The sequence below is a fragment of the Sus scrofa genome, chromosome 2 (assembly GCF_054392235.1).
Source record: "Sus scrofa isolate SSC_HxYL_T2T_F1_AM1 chromosome 2, Sscrofa_HxYL_maternal_Yorkshire_Landrace_v2.0, whole genome shotgun sequence".
Lineage (NCBI taxonomy): Eukaryota > Metazoa > Chordata > Mammalia > Artiodactyla > Suidae > Sus > Sus scrofa.
The window spans coordinates 13555687-13579813 of record NC_139384.1 but is presented as its reverse complement, the minus strand read 5'-3'; the positions used below and the strand labels follow the sequence as shown (position 1 = coordinate 13579813).

The 24127-nt window shown below is 49.6% G+C and overlaps 1 protein-coding gene across 9 annotated transcripts in view; it reads right to left on the bottom strand.

Moving 5' to 3' along the window:
* The window catches only part of SLC43A1 (solute carrier family 43 member 1), a 30755-nt gene extending 14490 nt beyond the window's left edge, over positions 1-16265 (bottom strand). For 2 of the 9 annotated variants that reach the window (XM_085010054.1, XM_085010057.1), the window contains exons 1-4: positions 13478-14350; positions 2692-2869; positions 2534-2589; positions 2326-2402 (exon numbers count right to left, since the gene is read on the bottom strand). In XM_085010054.1, coding sequence (XP_084866180.1) covers positions 2326-2402; positions 2534-2589; positions 2692-2869; positions 13478-13706 — 540 coding nt within the window. In that variant the 5' untranslated portion in view covers positions 13707-14350. Of the gene's footprint in view, positions 1-750; positions 1024-2325; positions 2403-2533; positions 2590-2691; positions 2870-13477; positions 14351-14935; positions 15273-15327; positions 15458-15491 lie in introns of those variants that run through there. The other 7 variants (XM_085010056.1, XM_085010055.1, XM_085010060.1 and 4 more) reach the window with 7 other exon arrangements.
* Positions 16266-24127: the final 7862 nt, after the last annotated feature.

The window sequence follows — 24127 nt, the reverse complement described above, 5'->3', positions numbered from 1 at the left end:
AAAGTTCAAAGGCAAAAATCAATGTCTGAAACTGTGCTGTAACCCCCTCCCACACAAAGAGAAATATTGTTTAGCCCCCAGGGTTTCCCAAGTTAGTTTTTTACGGAGCCCCTTAGTCATAAGAGGCCTATTTATTTATTTATTTATTTTTTTCCTTTTGCTGCACCTGCGGCATGCTGAAGTTCCCAGGCCAGGGATCTAACCACTGTCACAGCAGCACCAGATCCTTACCCACTAGGCCACAAGGAAACTCCATGAGATGCCTCTTAATAACCCATGGAATAGGTGTTTAAGAAACACTGATCCAGTGCAACTGCTTTGACAGATGAGAACGCTGAGGCCCGGGATAGGGATAATCAGGTTTACTTCCTTCCCTGTTCATGCCCTCTGAGCTCTATCCTAGACCCCAAGGCTGTGTGACCATAGCTGGATTGGTAACAAGATCATGCCCCTTAACCCTCTTGGGGGCCCCAAAGGCCCCAGTCCTTGGTTTCTACTCAGCATGGGCAAGTAAACAGGACGGCTAGGGAGGTGAGGGTGGGAGTGAGAGAGGGCACAGGTGTCCAGAAGAAGTAGCTCTGACATGCAGAGCAGAGGGGAAAGCAAAGCCACACCACCCTTTGTGTACCCTGCCCCTGGAAGAGTCCTAGATGCCACAGGGAACTTAACCCACTTAAGGGGAAAACAGAGGCCCAGAAGGGGATCTCAAATAGCTCTGGAGAGGAAGGCAAATAAACACAGAGAACTGACCGATCAATCTCCAAGCAGCTATGAGAAAGAAGTGGGGCCAGGGGCTGACCCCACTGAGGCAGAGGTATCCCCGGCACCCTGTATCTGCAAGGCACGCGGCCAAGGACTCCAGGGAAAGTGCCACGGGCCGGGAGATCAGCTGGGGCCTTGGCGCCCCCCAGTCCCCGCGCCAGGGTCCGAGAGCGCTGTCTCCGCCCAGCACAGCTTTAGGCAGGCCGGGCTAGCCCAGCGCAGAACTGCACGTCTCGGCTCCTCGGACCAGTCCAGAGCGCCTAGAACCGAGGCTCGGGGGCGGGGCAGGCGGCAGGGGGCGTGGCGGGAACCGGGCCCTGCCATTGGCTGGGGGTTACGGGCCGGGCGGCAAGGGCGGAGCAGCGGGGAGGCGGAGAGCCCCGTGGGCCTCTGGACAGGGTCAGAGGTTAGGCCCCAAGGGCAGGGGAAAGAAGGGATTTAGGGCCTTGAGCCAAGTTGCACAGCGTGGAGAAGGGGCTCCGGAGGAAGGCGGGGAGGAAGGGGTCTGCTTCCTTAGAGAGTTGTGAAATGTCCTGGGCTGGCATTTAAAGGTGGCTGCTGGGTGAGGTGAAATTCAGTCAAAAACACCCAGTTTAGCCCTCCTTTGAGATCAACAGCACGAGGCCAGCCCAGCCCAACCCCTCCCTCCACCACACACTCCTAAGCCTTTAACCCTTCTGCTCACTCACTCATGTATGCATTTCGAGTAACACCGAACACACACATAAGAGATCAAGCCAAGTGAAAAAGACTCTTGTAGGTTAAGCACAGCTGAGTGTCGACAATTTGATATGATTCAAACTAACACACAAATACACTGACCTACCCTTGGACAGCATCACACATACAACGTGGCCGACACACACCACTGTCTCAAGCTATGCTCCCTTCCATTTGCATCACCCAGTTTTATTCCTTCCAGCACTTATGACTAGGGACATCAATTATTAGTTTACATGGGGTTTTTCTGTGTGTCTTTTAGGGCCACATCCGCAGCATATGGAGGTTCCCAGGCTAGGGGTTGAATCAGAGCTGTAGCTGCTGCAATGAAGGATCTGAGCCTTGTCTGCGACCTACACCACTGCTCACAGCAACGCCAGATCCTCAACCCACTGAGGGAGGCCAGGGATCGAACCTGCATCTTCATGGATGCTAGTCAGATTCGTTTCCACTGAGCCACAACGGGAACTCCAGTTTACTTGTTTTTAGGGCTGCCTGTTCCCCCAACCCCTGAATGTAAGCTCCAGAAAGGTGAAGAAGTCATCAGTTCTCTGTGCTGTGGCCCCAGTGCCTAGACAGAGTTCGAGACCTATGGGCTCCGGACACACACACACACACACACACACACACACACACACACGCACCTCCCAACATCCACACTGAGGGTCTCATCCACATACACACAGCCTCACACCCACACTGCGCTGCAGCCTGCACGGTTTCACACACACATGCATTTGATCTGCGTCCACTGGCCCCTCTCCTACCCTCGCCCTCACTTGCCCCTGTACCCTACCCCATTCCTGGGTACCCTGCTGCCAAGTCAGGGCCTGTCATACTCACTGTGAGTGAAGAGAATGTTAGGCAGATGCCACCAAAACCATTCAGGGACAGAGCCAGGAATATCAATGGAGACAGAACTAGGAAGGGGAGAGGGATGGATGAGGGCCTTGGGGGAGGCGTGGGAGGCTAAAAGCAAGAGCTGGAGTAGCATCTACCTTCGTCTCGCCCATTCTGTTCCTGTGGGGGCACAAAAGGCCAGACATCTCACCTTTGGTGTCACGAGAGGCCAAGGCCATGAGGGTGCAGGACACGGCAAAGCAGGTGCTGTGGAGACGTAGGGGGAGAAGAGAGAGGGGCTGAATGCTCTGTGCCTCCGCTTCCCTGAAGCACAGCCTCCTCCAGCTCCCCACAGCCCAGCCACCTCACCTGCCAACCAGCTTCATGGGCCGGGGGCCGAAGCGGTCCATGAGGATCCCCAGAGGCAGAGTGGTGGAGCTGAGCACAAAGGAGCCGATGGTGAAGCCCAGGTTGAGCATCTTTTCCTGTTGGTTACAGCTCAGCCACTGGTGCTGCTCATTCTGGGTGGTGTTGGTGATGTTCTCAGCTGAGGGGTGGGGAGGGAAGGGCAACATATGATCACAGGAGCAGCTGGGCACAGGACAGTGGCCTGGGATCGGGGTCCTGCACTCAAGGCCGATGCGTCTGCTTTACTGCCACCCGGGTGCCTCTGGTGGGGAAAGGACTCCATAAAATGGCAATTAGTATCTGACCCAGGGAGAGCCAAATACCCAATATGAGGCCTTGACTAGCTCAAACATGATAACTAATATTGAAGTAATTTACCAAATTCAAAGTCACTCATTGTCTACGCTTCGGAGGTTGTAGATCCCAGACAGGAAGCACTGCACTGAATCTGGGGCAACATCAGTGAGTGATGCTCAACTGATGGAAGAGGCATTCCCTTAAAACTTAGAGGATGCAGGCTCCCAGCAGATACTCAAGTCTGATATACCAATGGCTAGTACAGTTAGCCCTCCATATCCATGGGTGTACATCCCCAAACTCAACCAGCCACAGATTGATTTTGAATTTTGGTTAAATCTGAGGATGCTGAATCCACGGATACGGAGGGCTGATTAAACCACCTCTTTTTAAAATGGTACTCTCTTTGGCACTGGTTTAGGAACACTGAGGATCTGACTGAATGTACAATGATACCCTGTCTAATATATAATAGCACTGCAAAAAAAAAATTAAAGGATGTTTTCTTCATAAATGACATTCTGTTAAAATCATAGCTAATATTACAGGGAACTACATCCAGTGTCTGGGGATAGACCATGACGGAAGATATTATAAAGGAATCTGTGTGTGCGTGTGTGTGTGTGACTGGGTCACTTTGCCGTACAGCAGAAATTGGCACAACTATTGCAAATCAACTACAGTCTCACAAAATATTTTTTAAAATAATAGCTAATATTTTTTAACCATTTAAGTATGTTCTAGGCATATTCTCAATGGGTACAGTATTAACTCAGACAGCCCCATGAGTCAGCTAATAAAGTATCTCCATTCTCCAGATGATGAAACTGAGGCACAGAATTAGGACTACGGCACTGCCCTCCAGCACTCTTTTAAAAGTTAACCTCTGAGAAGACCTGGCCTCCAGGTAAAATGCCAACTTGGAGTTGTGACAGGTTAATGAAAGGCTGGTGATGGGGGATGGGGGGGATTTCACATCACTTAAAGCTCAGTGAGTCATAAAGTGGCGGCTCCCCTGTCTCCTATTTGTTACTTAGGCATCATTGCCAAGGGCATACTCAGAGTGCACCTGGAAGGCAGAGGGAAGGGGGTCTGAATTCCCATGACCCTCCCTACTAGCCGGGCAACCCTGGACAAGTAACTTCCTCCCTTTCAGCCTTACGTCCCTTGCCTGTAAAAGGGAACAGAGAAGACCTAACCCAGGCTCCTTAGGAGATTCAGCTGGAAAAAGGAAACGAAGACCTTTGCACAGGGCCTGGCCCAGGGAAGGTGCTCCTGGACCAGCTGATGAAGGAGTAGGTGATGGCCTACTGGCGGGCGGGGGGGGGGGTGCAATGTAGTGAGCCTCTTCTCTAGGTGCTGGGGATTCCACAGGGAATAAGCCAGAAAGCTCTCAGCTCTCCTGGGGCTTGTACTAGATAATAAACAGGGAAACAAACGGATGCTGATATAGTGACATGTGCGGTGAAGGGAACAGAACAGGAAGATGTGATCGTGCTGAATGCTGGCAAGGGGCAGGATCTGCTCTCCCTGGTGACAGTGACTGCTGACTTCAGATATCCGAAGGGCATGAGGGGTGGCAGAAGGCAGAAGTGATCTGTATGCCGACAAAGGAAGGACAGAGGAATTATTTGCAGAACGGGAATGCTGGCCAGCCAGGGGAGGAAGCGCCTTGGGCCATGGGCTGCACAGAGGCTGGGGGAAACGCTCAGACACCGGAAAGAGGGGTTGAGAGGTTTATACCACACAGTCTCTGGGCTTCAGGCCAGCCCCCGAGTTTAGTGATCTTTATTATCTCTGTTCTTTTCCCCACCAGGTTTGTCTGCACCTGTTTATTCAATCTCCTCATACTTAAGTGACATGTATGGTTTGACAGGCATGATGTCGGGACAGTGGGTAAAGCGGGAAAAAAAATACAAAGATAATTTAGACCAGACGCTGCAAACTGGTGACCAGCAGTGAACCCGTGTTTTGCTTGGCTTGAAAATTTTAATTGGGTGCCAGTTTAAAACTAGGAGTTATCACATAAAGATCGAGACGTTTTGCTTCTCTTTAATAAATGAGAAGATCTGAGTTCCCTTGTGGTGCAGCAGGTTAAGGATCTGGTGCTGTTACTTCTGTGGCTCGGGGTTTGATCCCTGGCCTGGGAACTTCTTCCTGCCGCAGGTAGAGCCAAAAAGAAAAAGAAAAAAAAAATGATCTGGATAATGCTGGAGCTGAGTGGAGGCCACTCCTTTTTGCCAGGGATTATCCTCTCTAAGTAAGCTAAGGCCTCACCTTTCTACTATCTCTCAGACAAATTATTATTATTATTATTTTCTTCTTTTTAGGGCCGTACCTGCAGCATATGGAAGTTTCCAGGCTAGTGGTGGTCGAGCTGCTGTGCCAGCCTCCACCACAGCCACAACAATGCAGGATCCAAGCCACATCTGCAAACTACACCCCAGCTTGAGGCAACCCCAGATCCTTAACCCATTGAGCGAGGCCAGGGACCGAACCCACATCCTTGTGGATACTAGTTGGGCTCGTTACCACTGATCCACAATGGGAACTCCCTATTATGTTTTTTATTAAAGTATATTTGACACGCAATATATTAGTTTCACCTGTACAGCATAATAATTTGACTTTTTTTTTTTGTTATTTGACGTCTGTACACACTTTGAAATGATCACCACAGTAAGTCCAGTTAGCACCGTCACCCCACAAAGCTAATGTAGTATTACTGACCCTATTCTCATGTTGTGCATTACCATATGCCATTATTATTAACGGCCTGGCCCCTGCTGGCATCGGAATTTGCAGCCCCTGAATTAGAAATGGTCCCTGCTCTGAAGTTTTTCACAATCGGATGGCACTTTCTCTCACTGGCTCTCAACTAATGAACACCTACTTTGCGCCAGGTTTTTCTATGTAGTCTATCATTTAATTTTCACGACCCTAAAAAGTGAATGTAATGACCCCCATTTTATAGACAATGAAGCTCTGAGACACAAAGCAATTATGGCCACACAACTTCTTTTTTTTTCTTTCTTTCTATTTATGGCCACACCTGCAGTATGTGGAAGTTTCTGAACATACTGCAGTCCGATTCTTAACCCACTGCGCCCAGCACCAATTCCTGAGGCTATTTTCTTTTTCAAGTGGATTGATTTAAAAGGAATTATTGGGAGTTCCTGTTGTGGCTCAGCAGTCAAGAACTCAACTAGTATCCATGAGGATGCAGGTTGGATCCCTGGCCTCACTCAGTGGGGTTAAGGTTCCGGCTCTGCCTTGAGCTATGGTGTAGGTCATAGACTTCCATACACCACAGGTTCGGCCTTATAAAGCAAAAATAATAAAAATAAAAAAATAAAAGAGGAAGTAAAGGAAGTATTAAGTAAATAATGGTACCCACGTCACACAGAAATGAGAAAATCATGACAGTGAACTACAGATGACTAGGTCTGGGAAACAAGGTTCATAGTCAGATATTCCTTGTGCCCAATTCTGGCACCACTAGCTGGGGCACATTCACACTGCTCACAAAATGATCCCATCTGCTTTTTCTCTCAGGTCTGTGAGTCCTTCCTCATGGCTCCTCCTCTCTCCCCATCCCTACCCCCTGCTTCACTCTCCTGAGGCTGACACAACCACATTCACCAAAACACCTGTAGGACTGGGCCCTGGCTGGCTGTCTTGTCTGTGGCAGGATTCCCCCAGGAGAACTCTAAGCTCAAGTTTTTCCAGAAAAGTTCTGGGGTCAGATCTGGGTTTGAATACCCACTCTGCTCCTTATTTATTAGCTGTGTGACCTTGGATAAATTACTTAGCATCTCTGAACTTCAGCTTTCTCTTCTCTATAAACAGATTTGTGGAGTTTCCTTGTGGTGCGGCAGGTTTAGGACCTGGGCCTTGTCACTGAAATGGCTCAGGTCACTGCTGTGGAGCAGGTGTGATCCCTGGTCTGGGAATGTCCATATGCCACAGGGGCAGAAAGAAAGAAAGAGAGGGAGAGAGAGAGAGAGAGAAAGGAAGGAAGGAAGGAAGGAAGGGAGAAAAAGAAAGAAAGAAAAGAAAAGAAAAGAAAGAAAGAAAGAAAGAAAGAAAGGAAGGAAGGAAGGAAGGAAGAAAAGAGGGAGGGAGGGAAGGAAGGGAAAAGAAAAGATAAGACAAGATGAGAAAAGAAGCGCAGGGTGTGGCTCAGCAGGTTATGAACCTGACTGGTATCCAAGACAATGTGGGTTCAATCCGCAGCCTCACTCAGTTGGTTAAGGATCCGGAGTTGCTGTGAGCTGCGGTGTAGGCTGTCAGCAACAGCTCTGATTCAGCCCCTAGCCTGGGAATTTCCATATGCTGCAGGTGCAGCCCTAAAAGACAGACAGGAAGGAAGGAAGGAAGGAAGGAAGGAAGGAAGGAAGGAAGGAAGGAAGGAAGGAAGGAGGAAAGAAAGAAAGAGAAAGAAAGAAGGAAAGAAAGGAAGGAAGGAGGAAAGGAGAGAAGTGCAGATCCAGGGAGGATAAGGTCCCATTTTATATTCATGGTAACAGAAATATTAAGAATGCTAAGTAACTGGCTCAGATCAGCAGGCAGCACACAGCAGAGTGGGAAGCCATGCTGCCTACCTCTTCCTACACAGGACTGGAATGCAGATTCCTGGTTGGGACCCTGTAGTGTGTGTGCTTGGGTTTCTGCAGAGATGTGGGTTTCATCCCGAGCCAGGCACAGTGGGTTAAAGGATCTGGCATTGCCACAGCTGTGATGCAGGTTGCAGCTGCAGCTCAGATTCAGTCCCTAGCCTGGGAACTTCCATATGTCTGGGGTATGGCAAAAAAAAAAAAAAAAAAAAAAAAAAAAAAGCAGAAAATAGGTGCTTTTGACAGGGCAGCACGACTAACACAGATCAGAGTAGAACAGCCCCAATCAGGCTGATTTCTAGAGGCTGAAGTTCCTTGAATGAAAAAGACAGGTTGTACCTTGTTTTTGAAGAGTGGACCAATAAGTTCTGAGAAAAGAGGGGGAGGGTTCACTTTGCCAAACCACCAGGCTCCAACATGCCCTCAGTTCTGGGCAAATGAAAACACCAGGTGGATACTTCGCACCACTTACAAAAATTAACTCCAAATGGATCAAAGATCTAAATGGAATTCTCAGAAGAAAACAGACATAAATCTTTGCAACCTTAGATGAGGCAAAGGTTTCTTAAACATGACACCAAAACACAAATGGCAAAAGAAAATACAGACTGGACTTCATCAATACTAAAAACTTTTGAAGGTCCCACTTCGGCATTTCGGGATCAGCAGTGTCCTTGGAACGCAAGGATGCAGGTTTGATCCCTTGCCCGGTACAGTGGGTTAAGGATCCTGAGTTGCCGCTACAGCATAGGTCACAACTGTGGCTCTGATCTGACCCCTGGCTCAGGAGTTCCATATGCTAAGGGACAGCCACCCTCCCAAAAAAGACTTAAAAATAAGTTTGTGGTTCTGATGGGGAAAACAAACGTACAGTTACCGAACGGGAAGGGGGGATAAATTAGGAGTTTGGAACTGGCAGATACAAACTACTTTAAATGAACAACAAGGTCCTACTGTATAGCACAGGGAACCATATTTAAAATCTCTTTTTTTTTGCCTTTTCTAGGGCCGCTCCCACAGCATATGGAGGTTCCCAGGCTAGGGGTCCAATCGGAGTTGTAGCCACTGGCCTACGCCACAGCCACAGCGACGTGAGATCCGAGCCACGTCTGCAACCTAAACCACAGCTCACGGCAACACCGGATCCTTAACCCGCTGAGCGAGGCCAGGGATTGAAACCGCAACCTCATGGTTCCTAGTCGGATTCGTTAACCACTGCGCCACGACGGGAACTCCTTTTTTTGCTTTTTAGGACCATACTTGTGGCATATGGAGGTTCCCAGGCTAAGGGCTGAATCAGAGCTGCAGCTGCTGATCTTTGCCACAGACACAGCCAGGATCCAAACCATGTTTGCTCACGACAATGCTGGATCCTTAACCCACTGAGCATGGCCAGGGATCGAACCCACATCCTCTTGGATACTACTCGGGCTATTTCCCGATGAGCCACAGTGGGAACTCCCATATTCAAAATCTTGAAATAAACCATAATGGAAAAGAATACAAAAAAGAGAAGTTCCCACTGTGGCACAGTGGGTTAAGAATCTGACAGCAGTGGCTTGGGTCACTGTGGAGGTACAGGTTCAACTCTTGGCCCAGCACAGTGAGTTAAAGGATCTTGCACTGCCATAGCTATGGCATGGGTTGTTGCAGCTGTGGCTCAGATTCGATCCCTGGCCTGGGAACTTCCATATGCCTTGGGTTCGGCCATTACAAAAAAAAAAAAAAAAAAAGAATACAAAAAAGAATATATATATATTATTATATACACACATATATAACTAAATCATTTTGCTGTAAACCAGAAACACAACATTGTAAATAAGGTGTACTTCAATTTTAAAAAATAGTAAAAATAGGAGTTCCCGTCATGGCTCAGTGGTTAACAAATCCAACTAGGAACCATGAGGTTGCGGGTTCGATCCCTGGCCTCACTCAGTGGATTAAGGATCTGGTGTTGCTGTGAGCTGTGGTGTCGGTCACAGACGTGGCTCAGATCCTGAGTTGCTGTGGCTCTGGTGTAGGCCGGCGGCTACAGCTCCGATTGGACTCCCAGCCTGGGAACCTCCATATGCCGAGGGTATGGCCCTAGAAAAGACAAAAAGGCAAAAAAAAAAAAAAAAAAAAAAGTAAAAATAACCAAAAAACCAAATTTTGTGTTCCAAAGGACACCATGAAGAATGTGAAAAGACAAACCACAGTGGGAGAAAAAATGCAAATCATGTATCTAATAAGGGACTTATATCTACAATACAAGGAACTCTTACAACTCAATAAAAATGATTCAATTTTAAAAGGAGCCAAGGATCTGGATAGATATTTCTCCAAAGAAAATACACAAATGGCCAGTAAGCACATGAAAAAATACCCACCATCATTAGCCACTAGGAAATGCAAATCAAAACTACAAAAAGATAACACTTTATGTCCCTAAAAATGACTATAAGAGATGAATAATAAGAGATGTTGTCCAGGATGTGGAGAAATTGGAACCCTCAAACACTGCTGGAGGGAATGTAAAATGGCCTAGCCACATGGGAAAAGTCGAACAGTTCCTCAAAATGTTAAACTCAGGAGTTCCCGTCGTGGCGCAGTGGTTAACAAATCCGACTAGGAACCATGAGGTTGCGGGTTCGGTCCCTGCCCTTGCTCAGTGGGTTAACGATCCGGCGTTGCCGTGAGCTGTGGTGTAGGTTGCAGACGCGGCTCGAATCCCGCGTTGCTGTGGCTCTGGCGTAGGCCGGTGGCTACAGCTCCGATTCGACCCCTAGCCTGGGAACCTCCATATGCCGCGGGAGCGGCCCAAGAAATAGCAACAACAACAAAAGACAAAAAGACAAAAAAAAAAAAAAAATGTTAAACTCAGATTTACCCTTTGGCTGAGCAATTCCATACGGAAGGAAAGCATATGTCCACACAGAAATTGTATGTCTGTTCACAGAAGCCTTACTCATAATACCCCAAAAGTGGAAACAACCCAAACATCCATCAACTGTTGAATGAAACAAAATGTGGGGTGTTCCCACTGTGGCTCAGCAGGTTATGAACCCAACATAGTATCCATCCATGAGGATGCAGGTTCGATCCCTGGCCTTGCTCAGTGGGTTAAGGATCTGGCATTGCTGTGAGCTTCGGTGTGGGTGGCAGACAGGCTCAGATCTGGGATTGCTGTGGCTCTGGGGTAGGCTGGTAAATGCATCTCCAATTTGACCCCTAGCCTGGGAATTTCCATATGCTGCAGGTACACCCTAAAAAGACAAAAAAATAAAAATAAATAAATAAAATGTAGTAACAAAGGACTTGGAAAGAAACCAAGTCATAATATACTTACCAACATGAATGAACCTTGAAAACATAAATGAAAAAAAGCCAGGAGTTCCCGTCATGGCTCAATGGTTAAAGAATCTGACTAGCATCCATGAGGACGAAGATTCGATCCCTGGCCTTGCTCAATGGGTTAAGGATCCAGTGTTGCTGTGAGCGCTGGTGTAGGCCAGTGGCTATAGATCCAATTGGACCCCTAGCCTGGGAATCTCTGTATGCCATGGGTGTGCCCCCCCCCCAAAAAAAGCCAGTCACAAAAGATTACCTATTATAAGATGACATGTATATGAAATGTTCAGAATAGGCAAATCTATTTTTGTCATAGGAAAACCTATAAGAGAAAGTAGCAGAGTGGTTGCCTACTGCTTGGGGCAGAAGAAGAGGTGGGGGGAGTGAACGGGCATCACTAGTGGGTCCAGGGTGACTTTAGTGGGTAAAGAAAATGTTCTAAAATTGGTTGTGGTTATGGTGGCACAACTCTGAATTAACTAAAAGCCATCAACTTGTATACTTTATTTTTTTTTAAATCTTGGCAGAGTTCCCATCGTGGCACAGTGGAAACTAATCCGAATAGGAACCATGAGGTTATGGGTTCGATCCCTGGCCTCGCTCAGTGGGTTAAAGATCCAGCATTCCCGTGAGCTGTGGTGTAGGTCGCAGACGTGGCTTTCATCCCGCGCTGCTGTGGCTGTGGCATAGGCCAGCAGCTGTAACTCCAATTGGACCCCTAGCCTGGGAACCTCCATATACTTCAAGAGTGGCCCTAAAAAGCTGAAAAAAAAAACAAACAAAAAACAAAAAACAAAACTTGGCTGCACTCAGCATATGGAAGTTCCTGGACCAGGGATTGAACCCAGGCCACAGCAGCGATCTGAGCCACTGGATTTTTTAACCACTACAGCACCAGGGAACTCCAACTTTATTTATTTATTTGGGCCACACCCAGGCATATGGAAGTTCCCGGGCCAGGGATAGAATCCAAGCTACAGCTGTGACAATGCAGCCCCAGTGATTGAAGCTCAATGTTTTAAGGAACTTGTCAATGTCACCCAGATGATAAAAAGTGGTGGAAGCTGGGATTCTAACCCAAGCTGGCCTTCCTCCAAAGCCTGTTCCACAGCAAGGAGACTGGAGGAAGAGGATGAGGAGGGAGAGGAAGGGCCAGACTCCACATCCATCTAGCTCCTTGGGCTGAGCTTGTCAGCCCAGCTCCCTCCTTCCCTGAAAAGAAAGACGGCATTCACAGCACCAGAGCCTCAAGTCCCAGACACCAAGAGGGGTGCCTCCCTGCCTCCAGGCACCTGCAGGCTGGGAAGCAGTCACTGCTCCCAAGGATTGTTAGAATTCCCACTCCCGCATTTGGGGCCCCTCTTTCTTTTTTTTTTTTTTTTTTTTTTTTTTTTTTTTTTTTTTTTTTTAACATTTTTTTTTTTTTTTTTTTTTTTTTTGTCTTTTTTTGCTATTTCTTGGGCCGCTCTCGCGGCATATGGAGGTTCCCAGGCTAGGGGTCAAATCGGAGCTGTAGCCACCGGCCTACGCCAGAGCCACAGCAACGCGGGATCCGAGCCGCGTCTGCAACCTACACCACAGCTCACGGCAACGCCGGATCGTTAACCCACTGAGCAAGGGCAGGGACCGAACCCGCAACCTCATGGTTCCTAGTCGGATTCGTTAACCACTGCGCCACGACGGGAACTCCGTGGGGCCCCTCTTTCAAAGCCAAGGAGACCAAAATGGAAAATGAGGCACAAGTCAGGGCCTAGAGGAAATGAGGCTATTAACTTTGTACAAATGGTAACTTGAAGACCTGGGGGCTCAAATGGCTTGAAAAAGGAGGAGTGCCTCTCCTCTTTACCTCCTTGTTGGCTCTCCTTTGCCTCCTTCAGCCTTCACGCAGCCCTAGTAAGAAAGCCCTCACCCAGCTAACTGCTGCCACCTTTTTTTTTTTTTTTTTTTTTTTTTTTTTGGTCTTTTTGCCTTTTCTAGGGCCGCTCTGGAGGCATATGGAGGTTCCCAGGCTAGGGGTCTAATCAGAGCTGTAGCCGCCGGCCTATGCCAGAGCCACAGCAACGTGTCTGCGACCTATACCACAGCTCGCAGCAACACTGGATCCTTAACCCACTGAGCAAGGCCAGGGATCGAACCCGCAACCTCATGGTTCCTAGTCAGATTTGTTAACCACTGCGCCACAACGGGAACTCCTAACTGCTGCGCTTCTAGGAGTTTCCACCTTGCTCTAGACCTGAGGCTGCCAAAGGCTTAGAACCCCAGGGGCCACTCCCAGGATCTGGAGGACATTAGTGAAGACTGGGTTAGATGAATATGGTCGAATGGGCCTTTCTCTAGAGGAAGTTTGAAGAGGTCAAGAAGTGGGGCTGTCCAATCCTCTGGCAAGAGCTCCCTCTTAAGCAGCCCTGGTTTCTGTCCACTTGGCCGCCTGTCTTGGCAAGTGTCCACCTTCCCCCCTCTGCTGCCGTTCCCAGGCCTCACTGGCCCCTTCTTGGGCATACCTGGGCACAAGCTGGAATAGAAGCCCTCGTTCTTGAGCATGATCAGCAGGGAGCTCCAGCCCAGGAGCACCGCAGAGAAGAAGAGGTTCTCCAGCACCGCGGTGCCTGCCATCCACCAGCGCCTCCTGAACGCCACCTGCAGCGTGGGGGCCATGCTGGCCGAAAGGCTGCACAGCAACAGAGCACTTAGCGAAGAGCGCGGACGACCCAGAGACTCGTCCTGCATCATGGTGGCTCCTGAGTCCCCTGGAGCCGGCCGGAAAGGGGGCCTTCAAGGAGGCCGTATAGAGCCCGGGGCTTCCCAGCGGGTGCCGCCCAGCTGGCTCTGGGCGGACCGGCAGTGCTAGGGGCGCACCTGACGCTGGGCTCCTGCCGTATGTCACTATCAGAGACAGGGAAGGTCCTGTCTGTGCGCAACAGCTTCTTGGCGCGCTGCCGGGCTTTTCCATCCAGGCCAAGACCCGCAGAGCCGGGCTCCCAGAGTCTAAAGCCGCACTTCCCCAGGCCCCTAAAGGTCCGCAAGGGGCAGAGCGTGCTCTGAAGCCCCCGCTGGCCAGTATCCGGCCTCCCTCCCCAGAAGAACCCCCTGAAGCAAGCAGGAGGGGGAAGGGGAAGTCTGATATTAGCACAAGACCCCCCCCCTTCCTGTCACCCCTATAAGATCACTCCTCTCTTCTGGGGCTAGACTTCAGCAAGCCCTCCCCCTTTCCGCACTAGGCAACTCAACTCTACAGTTTTTCGGACCCAGCCAGCAGCTGCCACGTGGAAGGAGACCCAAGCAGCCCTGCAGCGTCCCCGGCGCCACCCACTCACTCCTCGGGGCACGGGGCACCACGCTGCGCGCCTGGGAGCCAGCTCGCCTTCTCCAGCCCTGGGAGGGGGCTCGAGCTCCCGCAGGAAGTCCGGCGGCCGCTGACTTTATAAGGACAGCGGCGGCGGAGGGGCTGGCGGACGGGCTGGCGGATGGCTGCATTTACCAGAGGGAGAGAAGGCGCCCGAGTTCCCCCAGCCTCGGCCACGGCCCCCACCGCGGGAGGAGACTGGATGCGGGCGGCGCGGGGGCGGAGAGCAGCTACGGGGGCGAGACCGAGAAAAGCAGAGACCAGAGGGGCAGGACGAGCAGGAGCTGGCGAGAGAGAGCGGAGGAAAGCACGAGGGCCTCGGTACTCTCATCTGTGAAATGGAGCTTTGCATTGGGGAGTTCCCGCGGGTCCTTTCAAACTCCAAGAGCGTGGCTCTAAACCGAGGAAGTGCAGCGAGGGGGCGGGGAAGAAGGGGGGAGTCAGAGGGGCCAAACTACAGGGGAGGAAGGGACGCGCTTGGAGTGGCAGGACCCGCCGGCTCAGGTAACGGGTTTTTCTTGGGGAGCCTGGGAGTGTCGGTGAGCACCGGCCCGGTGGCTCTCAGCGGACGCGCAGCCGGGGACACCCCCCACCCCCAGCAACACCTCCTGCTCACCTCCGATTCGGGGCAAATGAGCCTCCCGCAGCCGCGGACCCCTGGGGAGCGCAGCGCCTGTGCGGCGGCGAGTGCACACTCTTGGCAGCCGGTGTCGGGCTGCCGGAGGTCGGAACCGCACGGGCGCTCCGGGCTTCTCTGCGCGTCGGGTCTGGGCGGCCTCGGAGATTCAGCCCGACAGCCTAGGGTTCTCACCTCCTCTGCCCCGTTGGAAGAAGGTGGCGACTGAGAACCCGCCAGTCGCCACCAATCCGCGAAACGAGGCTAGGAAGAAATACATCGACGGAGTTAATAGCTGTATTTACACCCATCCGGGGCTGCGCCCCGAGGTAGGGGCGGGGGCTCTCCCCTAACCCTCCCCCTAGGTCGAGTTTCACGCGCACGTGACTCGCCGTCTGGTCCCCAGATACCCTCCCAGGCACACTCCCCTGCACCTAAAATTTCTGCCCGATCTCCTTCCCGCTACCCTCTCCCTGGCCCCCTAGGCTAATCAGGGCAGCGCCCTATGTATCCTTGGTCAAAACAAAGAACAAGTCCTTGGCTGGATCATACTGACCGCGATGCAGGGCAGGCTTGGGTGGGGTTTTGATCTGTGCAGCTGGGAGTAGTGTTTTCTGAGAGGCAGGATGACACGGGTGTCTTCGTAGAGTTAGTCAGAGGTCTGACTGTTGGTCTGAGTGTTGGGTTACCTTAGGCAAATTGCTTAACCTCTCTGAGCCTGTTTCCTCCTGTAAGCTCTCATAACAACAGTACCTACCTTACAATAGTACCTACAATGGTACCGCAGAGAGGTAGGGGCTGGAATTGGAGGTTTTGAGGCAGGTAAAATGCTCATCACAGCTCTTGGCACAAAGTAAGCATAATAAAGGTTCACAGGCATTGTTACTGCAGTCATTATCATTATTTTAGAAAATGCGGTGTTGCTATGCTTGCAGACACTTACTAATTCTGGATAAATCTCTCAACCTCCCTGAACCTCAGTTTCCTCATCCGTAAAATAGAGGGGAAGGTGTCACTGCTCGAACTGTGGTGTGGATTAATGACAGAGGCAACTCAACACAGATGGGAGTTTAGGACAGAGTGTTGAGAGTGACACTGGTGATACTCACCAAGTTCTGTGGGCATGTGAGCAAACACTCAGGGGAGTTCCAGACCCCAGACGAGAGGGCATCTCTGGAGAGCTGAGCTACCTATAGCCATGAGAGGAACTGAGTGGCTACTGCATATGCCAGGCACTTTCCAAGCAAAAATCATCATTAAATCCTCAGAACATTACAGGCTCATTTCAACTTCACAGCTCTTCACAGAGGGAAAGACTGGAGGCTGGCATCTGGAAAATAGTGGGCAGAAGCAGGATGTAAAGCCAGGTCTGGTTGGCCGGCTTTTTTTAATGGCCCTCTCCGTTCCTCCAGGTCAGGAGGAAACAGCAAGAGCGAAGGCTCAGCTGCGGAAAAGGCACAGGGAGTTCTCTCTGGCAGGAGTACAGTATGAGGCTCTGATGGTTTCACTTCTCAGAATTCATTACTGGCTCCCAGAACTTCCAGATCAAGGTCAAACTCCTTAGCTTTGCACAAGGGGCACTAGCATAAGAACCCCATGACCCAAGGCAATCATAGATGGATCCCTTTGAAAATGCAACAAAATATTAGGGAGTCCACTCCCTGTGAACGTGAACACATCCTTATACTTAAATTCAAATTCCAGGGGTTTTGTGCGCCCCCCTCCAGCTGTAGGGCCTTCCCTCCCTTATCTCCAATCCACTTTTCCACATTTTCACCTCGTGAGCTGTCAGCTCCACAAGGGCCAGGGTCTGGTCTGCTGTGTTCACAGCTGGATCTCCAGCACCTAAAACAGCACCTGGCCCCTAAGAGTTACTCAGTACACACCTGTGGAATGAAATGTGAAGCCAGCTGTTTGTACACCTCCTTGCCTTTGCATCTGCTGTTCCTCGTGGGAATGACAGAGTCCCATCTTCATTTTATTTATTTATTTATTATTATTGCCCACGCCAGAGCCACAGCAACGCCAGATCCTTAAACCACTGAGCAAGGCCAGGGATCAAACCCGCAACCTCATGTTTCCTAGTTGGATTTGTTACCGCTGCGCCACGACAGGAACTCCTCCATCTTCATTTTATATGCACTCATCTTCCACAACTCATCTCAAGTTTCACCTCCTTCTGGAAGCTCTGATCTCTTAGTCTGGGTTAGGGGCCCTGTCTGTGAATTCCCTGCAAGAGCTATGCTATCTTGAAATAAAGCCCTCATACTGCTCTAGAATCAGCAGTTTCATTGCCTGCTCCCTCGACATGAGCTATAAATCTCTGGAGGGCAGGAACCGTGGGAACTACATTGCACATGAATTATTTGCTTGCTGTCCATCCAGGACGTGGCATGTAACAGCCTATGGTAAACATTTGTGGAATGAGTGGAAGGACGTAGTGGGGAAGGGAGCTGGAAACATAGGCTGGGGTCAATTTGGAATGACCGCTGCTAGACTAAGGACTTCCCATATTATGAGATAGGTGATGGGAACTCCTGGATTTTGTGGTTTTGCTCTCTTTTGGTTTAGATTGTTTGTTTATTATTTATTTAGTTTTGTCTTCTTAGGGCCCCACCCATGGCACATGGATGTTCCCAGTCTAGGGGTCCAATCAGAGCTGTAGCCACTGACCTATGCCACAGCCACAGCAATGCCAGATCCAAGCCAGGTCTGCAACTTACACCACAGCTCAGGGCAACACCAGATCCTTAACCAATTGAGCGAGGCCAGGGTTTGAACCTGCGTGTAGGTCGCAGACGCAGCTAGACCGAAGGTCAGGGAGGAGTCCTTAAAAATGCTGTTTGCCCGTGATAGAACGTGATAGAAGATAATATGAGAAAAAGAACATATATATATATAGATGTATGACTGGGTCACTTTGCTGTACAGCAGGAACTGACAGAATGTAAATCAACTCTACTTTTATTTATTTATTTATTTATTTATTTTTTGTCTTTTGTCTTTGTTGTTGTTGTTGTTGTTGTTGCTATTTCTTCCGCCGCTCCCGCGGCATATGGAGGTTCCCAGGCTAGGGGTCGAATCGGAGCTGTAGCCACCGGCCTACGCCAGAGCCACAGCAACGCGGGATCCGAGCCGCGTCTGCAACCTACACCACAGCTCACGGCAATGCCGGATCATTAACCCACTGAGCAAGGGCAGGGACCGAACCCGCAACCTCATGGTTCCTAGTCGGATTCGTTAACCACTGCGCCACGACGGGAACTCCGACTCTACTTTAATTTAAAAGATTTTTTAAAGATACTGTTTGCACCAAGATCTGAAGCTATGAGACTTTCCATGCCCAAATCAGTACAATTTATCAGCCCCCAAGAGGAGGACACAGCATGGAGAGGACCTACAGCAGAAGAATGCCTGGGAGCTGAAGGAGAGGCAGAGTCATAAAAAAAAGTACAAAGCATGAGGGGGACTGAGATATGACGTTGCAGCTGGAAAAGTAGATACAGGTCAGCTTTACTGAATCTTCTAAGATAATAAGATGCGCTCAGGATTTCAGGTTGTGGCTCAGCGGTAACAAACCTGACTAGTATCCATGAGGATGGGGGTTTGATCCCTGGCCTTGCTCAGTGGGTTAAGGATCCAGCTGTGGCGTAGGTCACAGATGCAGCTCAGATGCGGCGTTGCTGTGAGCTGTGGTGTAGACCAGCAGCTGTAGCTCCAATTTGACCCCCAACCTGGGAACTTCCATATGCCATGGATGTGGCCCTTAAAAAGCAAAAATAAAAACAATAATAATAATAAAAAGAAGTGCAAAATAATAATAATGATAAATGTCAGAAAATGACCTTCCTCCTCCCTAACTCAATCTTCCTCCATCACTGCCTGTGTCAGTAAAAGCACAGCCTTGTATGCTGTTGCCTAAAGCCCAATTGGAGTTATCCAGACTCTGCTGCCAGCTTCACCTTCCACATCCGACCTACCAGCCAGCCTATGGTTTCCACCTTTTTTTTTTTTTTTTCTTTTGCCTTTTGTCCTTTTAGGGTTGCACCCATGGCATATGGAGGTTCCCAGGCTAGGGGTCTAATCGGAGCTGTAGCCGCTGGCCTACACCACAGCCACAGCAATGCGGGATCCGAGCTGCGTCTGCGACCTACACCATAGCACACGGCAATGCCAGATCCTTAACCCACTGATTGAGGCCAGGGATTGAACCCACAACCTCATGGTTCCTACTCGGATTCATTAACCACTGAGCCACGACGGGAACTCCTGGTTCCCACCTTTAAAGACTTCTCCTCTCCACCCCCTGCTGGCCCCAAGCCTAGGTCACCCCAGTTCCTTCGTGGATTTCTGCGACCATTTCAACCTGGCCTTCCCAATTCCACTCGTGCCCATGAGTCGACCTTCCAGTTAGAATGATCTACTGGAAACACAGCTTCAAGAAGGCCACTCCCCGTGGAAGTTTCCCATGACTGTTTGGCGAATGTACAGACTCCCAACAATGTCTCTTGGGGTGCACCCGGCTTCCCAGCCCCCCCCCCCCCGCTGCCCCCACCTCCCTTCTGGTGGCTCTCCTATGATCTATGGTGCCCTGATCTCACCCATTAACATCCCATGTTCCCCCACCTGGGCCTGGAACATTCCCTTGCCCTGGACCATCTAACTGATCCTTAAGATTCTGACTTAACGGTCACTTTGTAGAGGAAGGCTCCTTGCCTGACAATAAATCCCGTTGGTATCCCTGGCTTGGGAACTTCCACATGGCGGAAAAAAGAAAAAAGAAAAAAAGCCTTGGATAAGCAATGAGATCCTGCTGTACAGTACAGGGAACTATATCCAGTCTCTTGGGCTAGTACCATGATGGAAGATGAGATGAGAAGAACAATGTATATATATATATATGTATGACTGGATTATTTTGCTATACAGCAGAAATTGGCACAGTATCTTAAATCAACTATATTTTAATAAAAAAATAAGTCCCATTACTATATGACTTACATAATATTGAAATCTCCCTCTGACAAAACTCATCATAACGTGTCTGATTCCCTTGATGGCCCATATGGGCCAGAGGGCAGGGACCTGAGCCCACCCTCCTCCCCACTATCCTCCCACCACTTAACACAGAAACCACCACTCCCCACGCCCCTGGCCTGGCAAATACCTACTCATCCTTCAAATCTTACTCACCTGTATCACATCCAGGGGGACAGGCTTCTCTGAGCACCCAGGCTTGGTGGCACATCCCCTTACACAGCCCCGCAGCTCCCTGGACATCTCTGGTGGCACTTATCACAAATTACATGACTGATTTTTTTTTTTGCCACACCCTAGGCATGTGGAAATCTCTGAGCTGGGGATGGATCCAATACTACCGCAGTGACAATGCTGGATCCTTAACCCTCTGAGCCACCAGGGAACTCCTAAAAGTGACTGATTTTAATATGTCTCCCCACCCTTTGATTTTGTCTTCTTTCTTTTTGCTCCAGCATTTAAAACAATGCTCATCACAAGACACCCCTCAGTTCAGCCCACAAGAATTCTTATGAATATCCATAACGTTGCATGTGAAATTCTATGTGCACGTACAATTTCCTGAAGAACCAGTCCGTGGCTTTTGTTGGAGTTTCAAAGGGGTCTAAGACCTGAAAGGTTAAGAACCAACTTCCAGGAACTGAAGGAGCTGTCTTTGCTTCAAAACAGCACTGCCAACCCAGACTTCTATACCATGGCCCTAGAATACAAGTTCCAAGAGGGCAAGCATCTTTACCTATTTTGTTCATTGGTGTATCCCAAGTGTCTGGAATGGTGCCTGGCCCCTTCCAGGTGTAGCTGTAGAATGACCAAATATAGCCTCCAACAACTGTAACAGTTGTGAGAACTGTCTGTGTAGTGGTTAACTATGGCTGCATACAAATTACCCTCCTGGAGTTCCCATCGTGGCTCAGCGGTTAACAAACCCAACTAGCATCCATGAGGAGGCGGGTTCGATCCCTGGCCTTGCTCAGTGGGTTAAGGACCCGGCATTGCTGTGAGCTGTGGTATAGGTTGCAGACACAGCTCGGATCTTATGTTGCTGTGGCTCTGGCATAGGCCGGCAGCTATAGCTCTGATTTGACCCCTAACCTGGGAACCTCCATATACCGCATGGATGTGGCCCTAAAGAGACAAAAAGACACAGACAAAAAACAAATTACCCCCTAAATGGGAGTTCCCATTGTGGCTCAGTGGTAACGAATCCCACCTGTATCCATGAGGACGCACACTTGATCCCTGGCCTTGCTCAGTGTTAAGGATCCGGTGTTGCCGTGAGCTATGGTGTAGGTTGCATGGATCTGGCACTGCTGTGGCTGTTGCGTTGGCCCAGCAGCTGTAGCTCCGATTCAGCCCCTAGCCTGGGAACTTCCATATGCCCATATGCCGCATAGTGGCCCTAAAAAGCAAAAAAAAAAAAAAAAAAAAAAAATCACCCCCAAATGTAATGGGCTTAAAGCAACACTTACTAGAGTTCCCTGGTGGCATAGTGGTTAAGGACATAGCACTGTCACTGCCATGGCATGGGTTTCATCACTGGCCCAGGAACTTCTGCATGCCATAGACTCTGCCAAAACAAAAAAAACAAAAACAAAAGCAAAATTTTTTTTTTTTCCTTTTTAGGGCCACACTGGTGGCATATGGAGGTTCCCAGGCTAGGGATCGAATGAGCTACAGCTGATGGCCTATGCCACAGCCACAGCAGTGCAGGATCCAAGCTGCGACTGAGACCTACACCACAGCGCACAGCAACACTGGATCCTTAACCTACTGAGCGAGACCAGGGATCAAACTTGCAACCTCATGGTTGCTAGTCAGATTTGTTTCCACTGCGCCACAATGAGAACTCCCCAAAACATTTATGATCTCAGTTCCTCTAGGCTGGGAATCGGGGTACAGCTTGGTTGGGTCCTCTGCTTCAGGGTCTCTCACAAGGCTGCAAAGTGTCAGCCAGGACTGCAGTCATCTGAAAGCTCAACTGGAGAAGGTCTGCTTCCAAGCTCAGTCATGTGGTTGCTGGCGGGATTCAGTTCCTCCCTAACCGTGGGCTGGAGGCTACCTGCAATTCCCCACCATGGAGGCCTCTTCATAGTGCAGCTCACAGCACGGAAGCTTGCTTCATCGGAGTTTGCAAGAGAGACAGAGTCAGAGAGATACTAACAAGAGGGCCAATACATCTTTTGTACCGCAGCCCTGCAAGTGGCACTCCACCACCCTTGCTGTGTTCATTAGCAGCGAGTCTCTAGGTTTAGAGCACCATCAAGGGAAGGAGATTATACTCGGAATGAACAGGAATGAACAGCAGCAGGCAGGAGCATCAGGGGCATCTGAGAGGCTGCCCACTCCAAGACATTTACAACGTGTTTTCGCACATGGCATCCAGCTCATCTGAAAACCCAGAGCAGAAAGTGCAGGCCAAATGCCTGCCGGTCACGCAGATGACGAGGAGGGAAGAAACGAGTGGTAGGAGGTGCGGTGGACAGCCGAGCCTCTGCCCATCCTCCAGCAAACTGCTGCCAAGCGGGAATGTAGGCTGACTTGTCAGATCATCATCTAATTTGTCAAAAGAAGGCAAACTACAGATTTTTTTTTTCTTTTTTGGCCACATCTGTGGTACATTCCTGGGCCAGAGATAGAATCTGAGATGGAGCTTTGACCTACACCATAGCTGCAGCCACGCCAGATCCTTAACCCACTGCATTGGGGCAGGGGATTGAACCAGCAACTCCACAGAGACAAGCCAGATCATTAACTCACTGCACCACAGCAGGAACTCCCCAAAGTCCAGATTTTTACGAGACATTTCCTGACTTTTTTTTCTTTTTATGGCCACACCCGCGGCATATGAAAGTTCCTGGGCCTGGGGTCAAATCGGAGCTACAGCTGTTGGCCTGTGCTACAGCCACAGCAAAGCAGGATCCAAGCTGCATCTGTGACCTACACCACGGCTCACAGCAATGCCGGATCCTTAACCCACTGATCGAGGGCGGGAATTGAACCCACAGCCTCATGGATACCCAGGTTCGTTACCATTGAGCCACAACAGGAACTCCACATTTCCTGCCTTTTAAAACTGATAATCTAGCAAATACACACCTGAGGATTAAGGTTTTGACTCCTCTACAGCAGTAAAGGCCTAAACTATTCTGCTCTTTATGCGTTTGTTCCATCTCTCCTCTGCCCACCCTGATGCCCCCACACTCATTCACTGAGGGCAGGGACCTGGCTAATTCACTTTGCACACTTTCTTTAGTTCTTTGTGTGTGGCAGGGCAACAATACTGCTAATTAAAAACCACTGACAAATACCTCATTAGGGAGTATTCCTTCCCCACCCCCCGACCCTAGAGGAGTGGGTAAAAGCGGACTCTGGTGTCTGAATAAATCAGAATCCTGGTTCTGCCACTTGTTGTCGCATGATCTTCAACAAGTTACTAACTTCTCAGAGTCTCAGCTTCTTCACCTATAAAATGAGAATAATAGACCTGCCCCGGGGTTGTTACAAGATTTAACTGAAATAATCTATGTATTAGCACTTATATTAATAATAATACTCTTGTTATTAACTGAAATAATATACTTACATGTAACATAGCAATTATATTAAGATGCAAATTTATTTATTTGTTTGTTTGTTTATTTATTTTTAGGGCTGCACTCTTGGCATATGGAAGTTCCCAGGCTAGGGGTCAAATCAGAGCTGTAACTTCTGGCCTACACCACAGCCACAGCAACGCAGGATCTGAGCCTCGTCTGTGACCTACACCACAGCTCACAGCAATGCCAGATCCTTAACCCACTGAACAAGGCCAGGGATCAAACCCAGGTCCTCATGGATGCTGGTTGGGTTCATTACCACTGAGCCACAATGGGAACTCCCTAAGATGCTATTCTTAACTTGCATCATGCCCTTTCCTCACATCTCCCCTGGATTCATTAAGCCATCATCTACCACTATCCACCTGGCTGGAAGCTGAAGGGAGCCTTTAAAATGCAGATCCATCATTTTCACTGCCAGGGTTTATATCCTTCAACAGTCTGCAGATACCCTTCAGGGAAAATCCCAACAGATCTCTCCAGGCTCTTTGGAGCTGCATCTGCCCAGCCCTCAGGCCTCATATCTTACCACTACCTCCCTTCCCACTCAGCAAGCCAG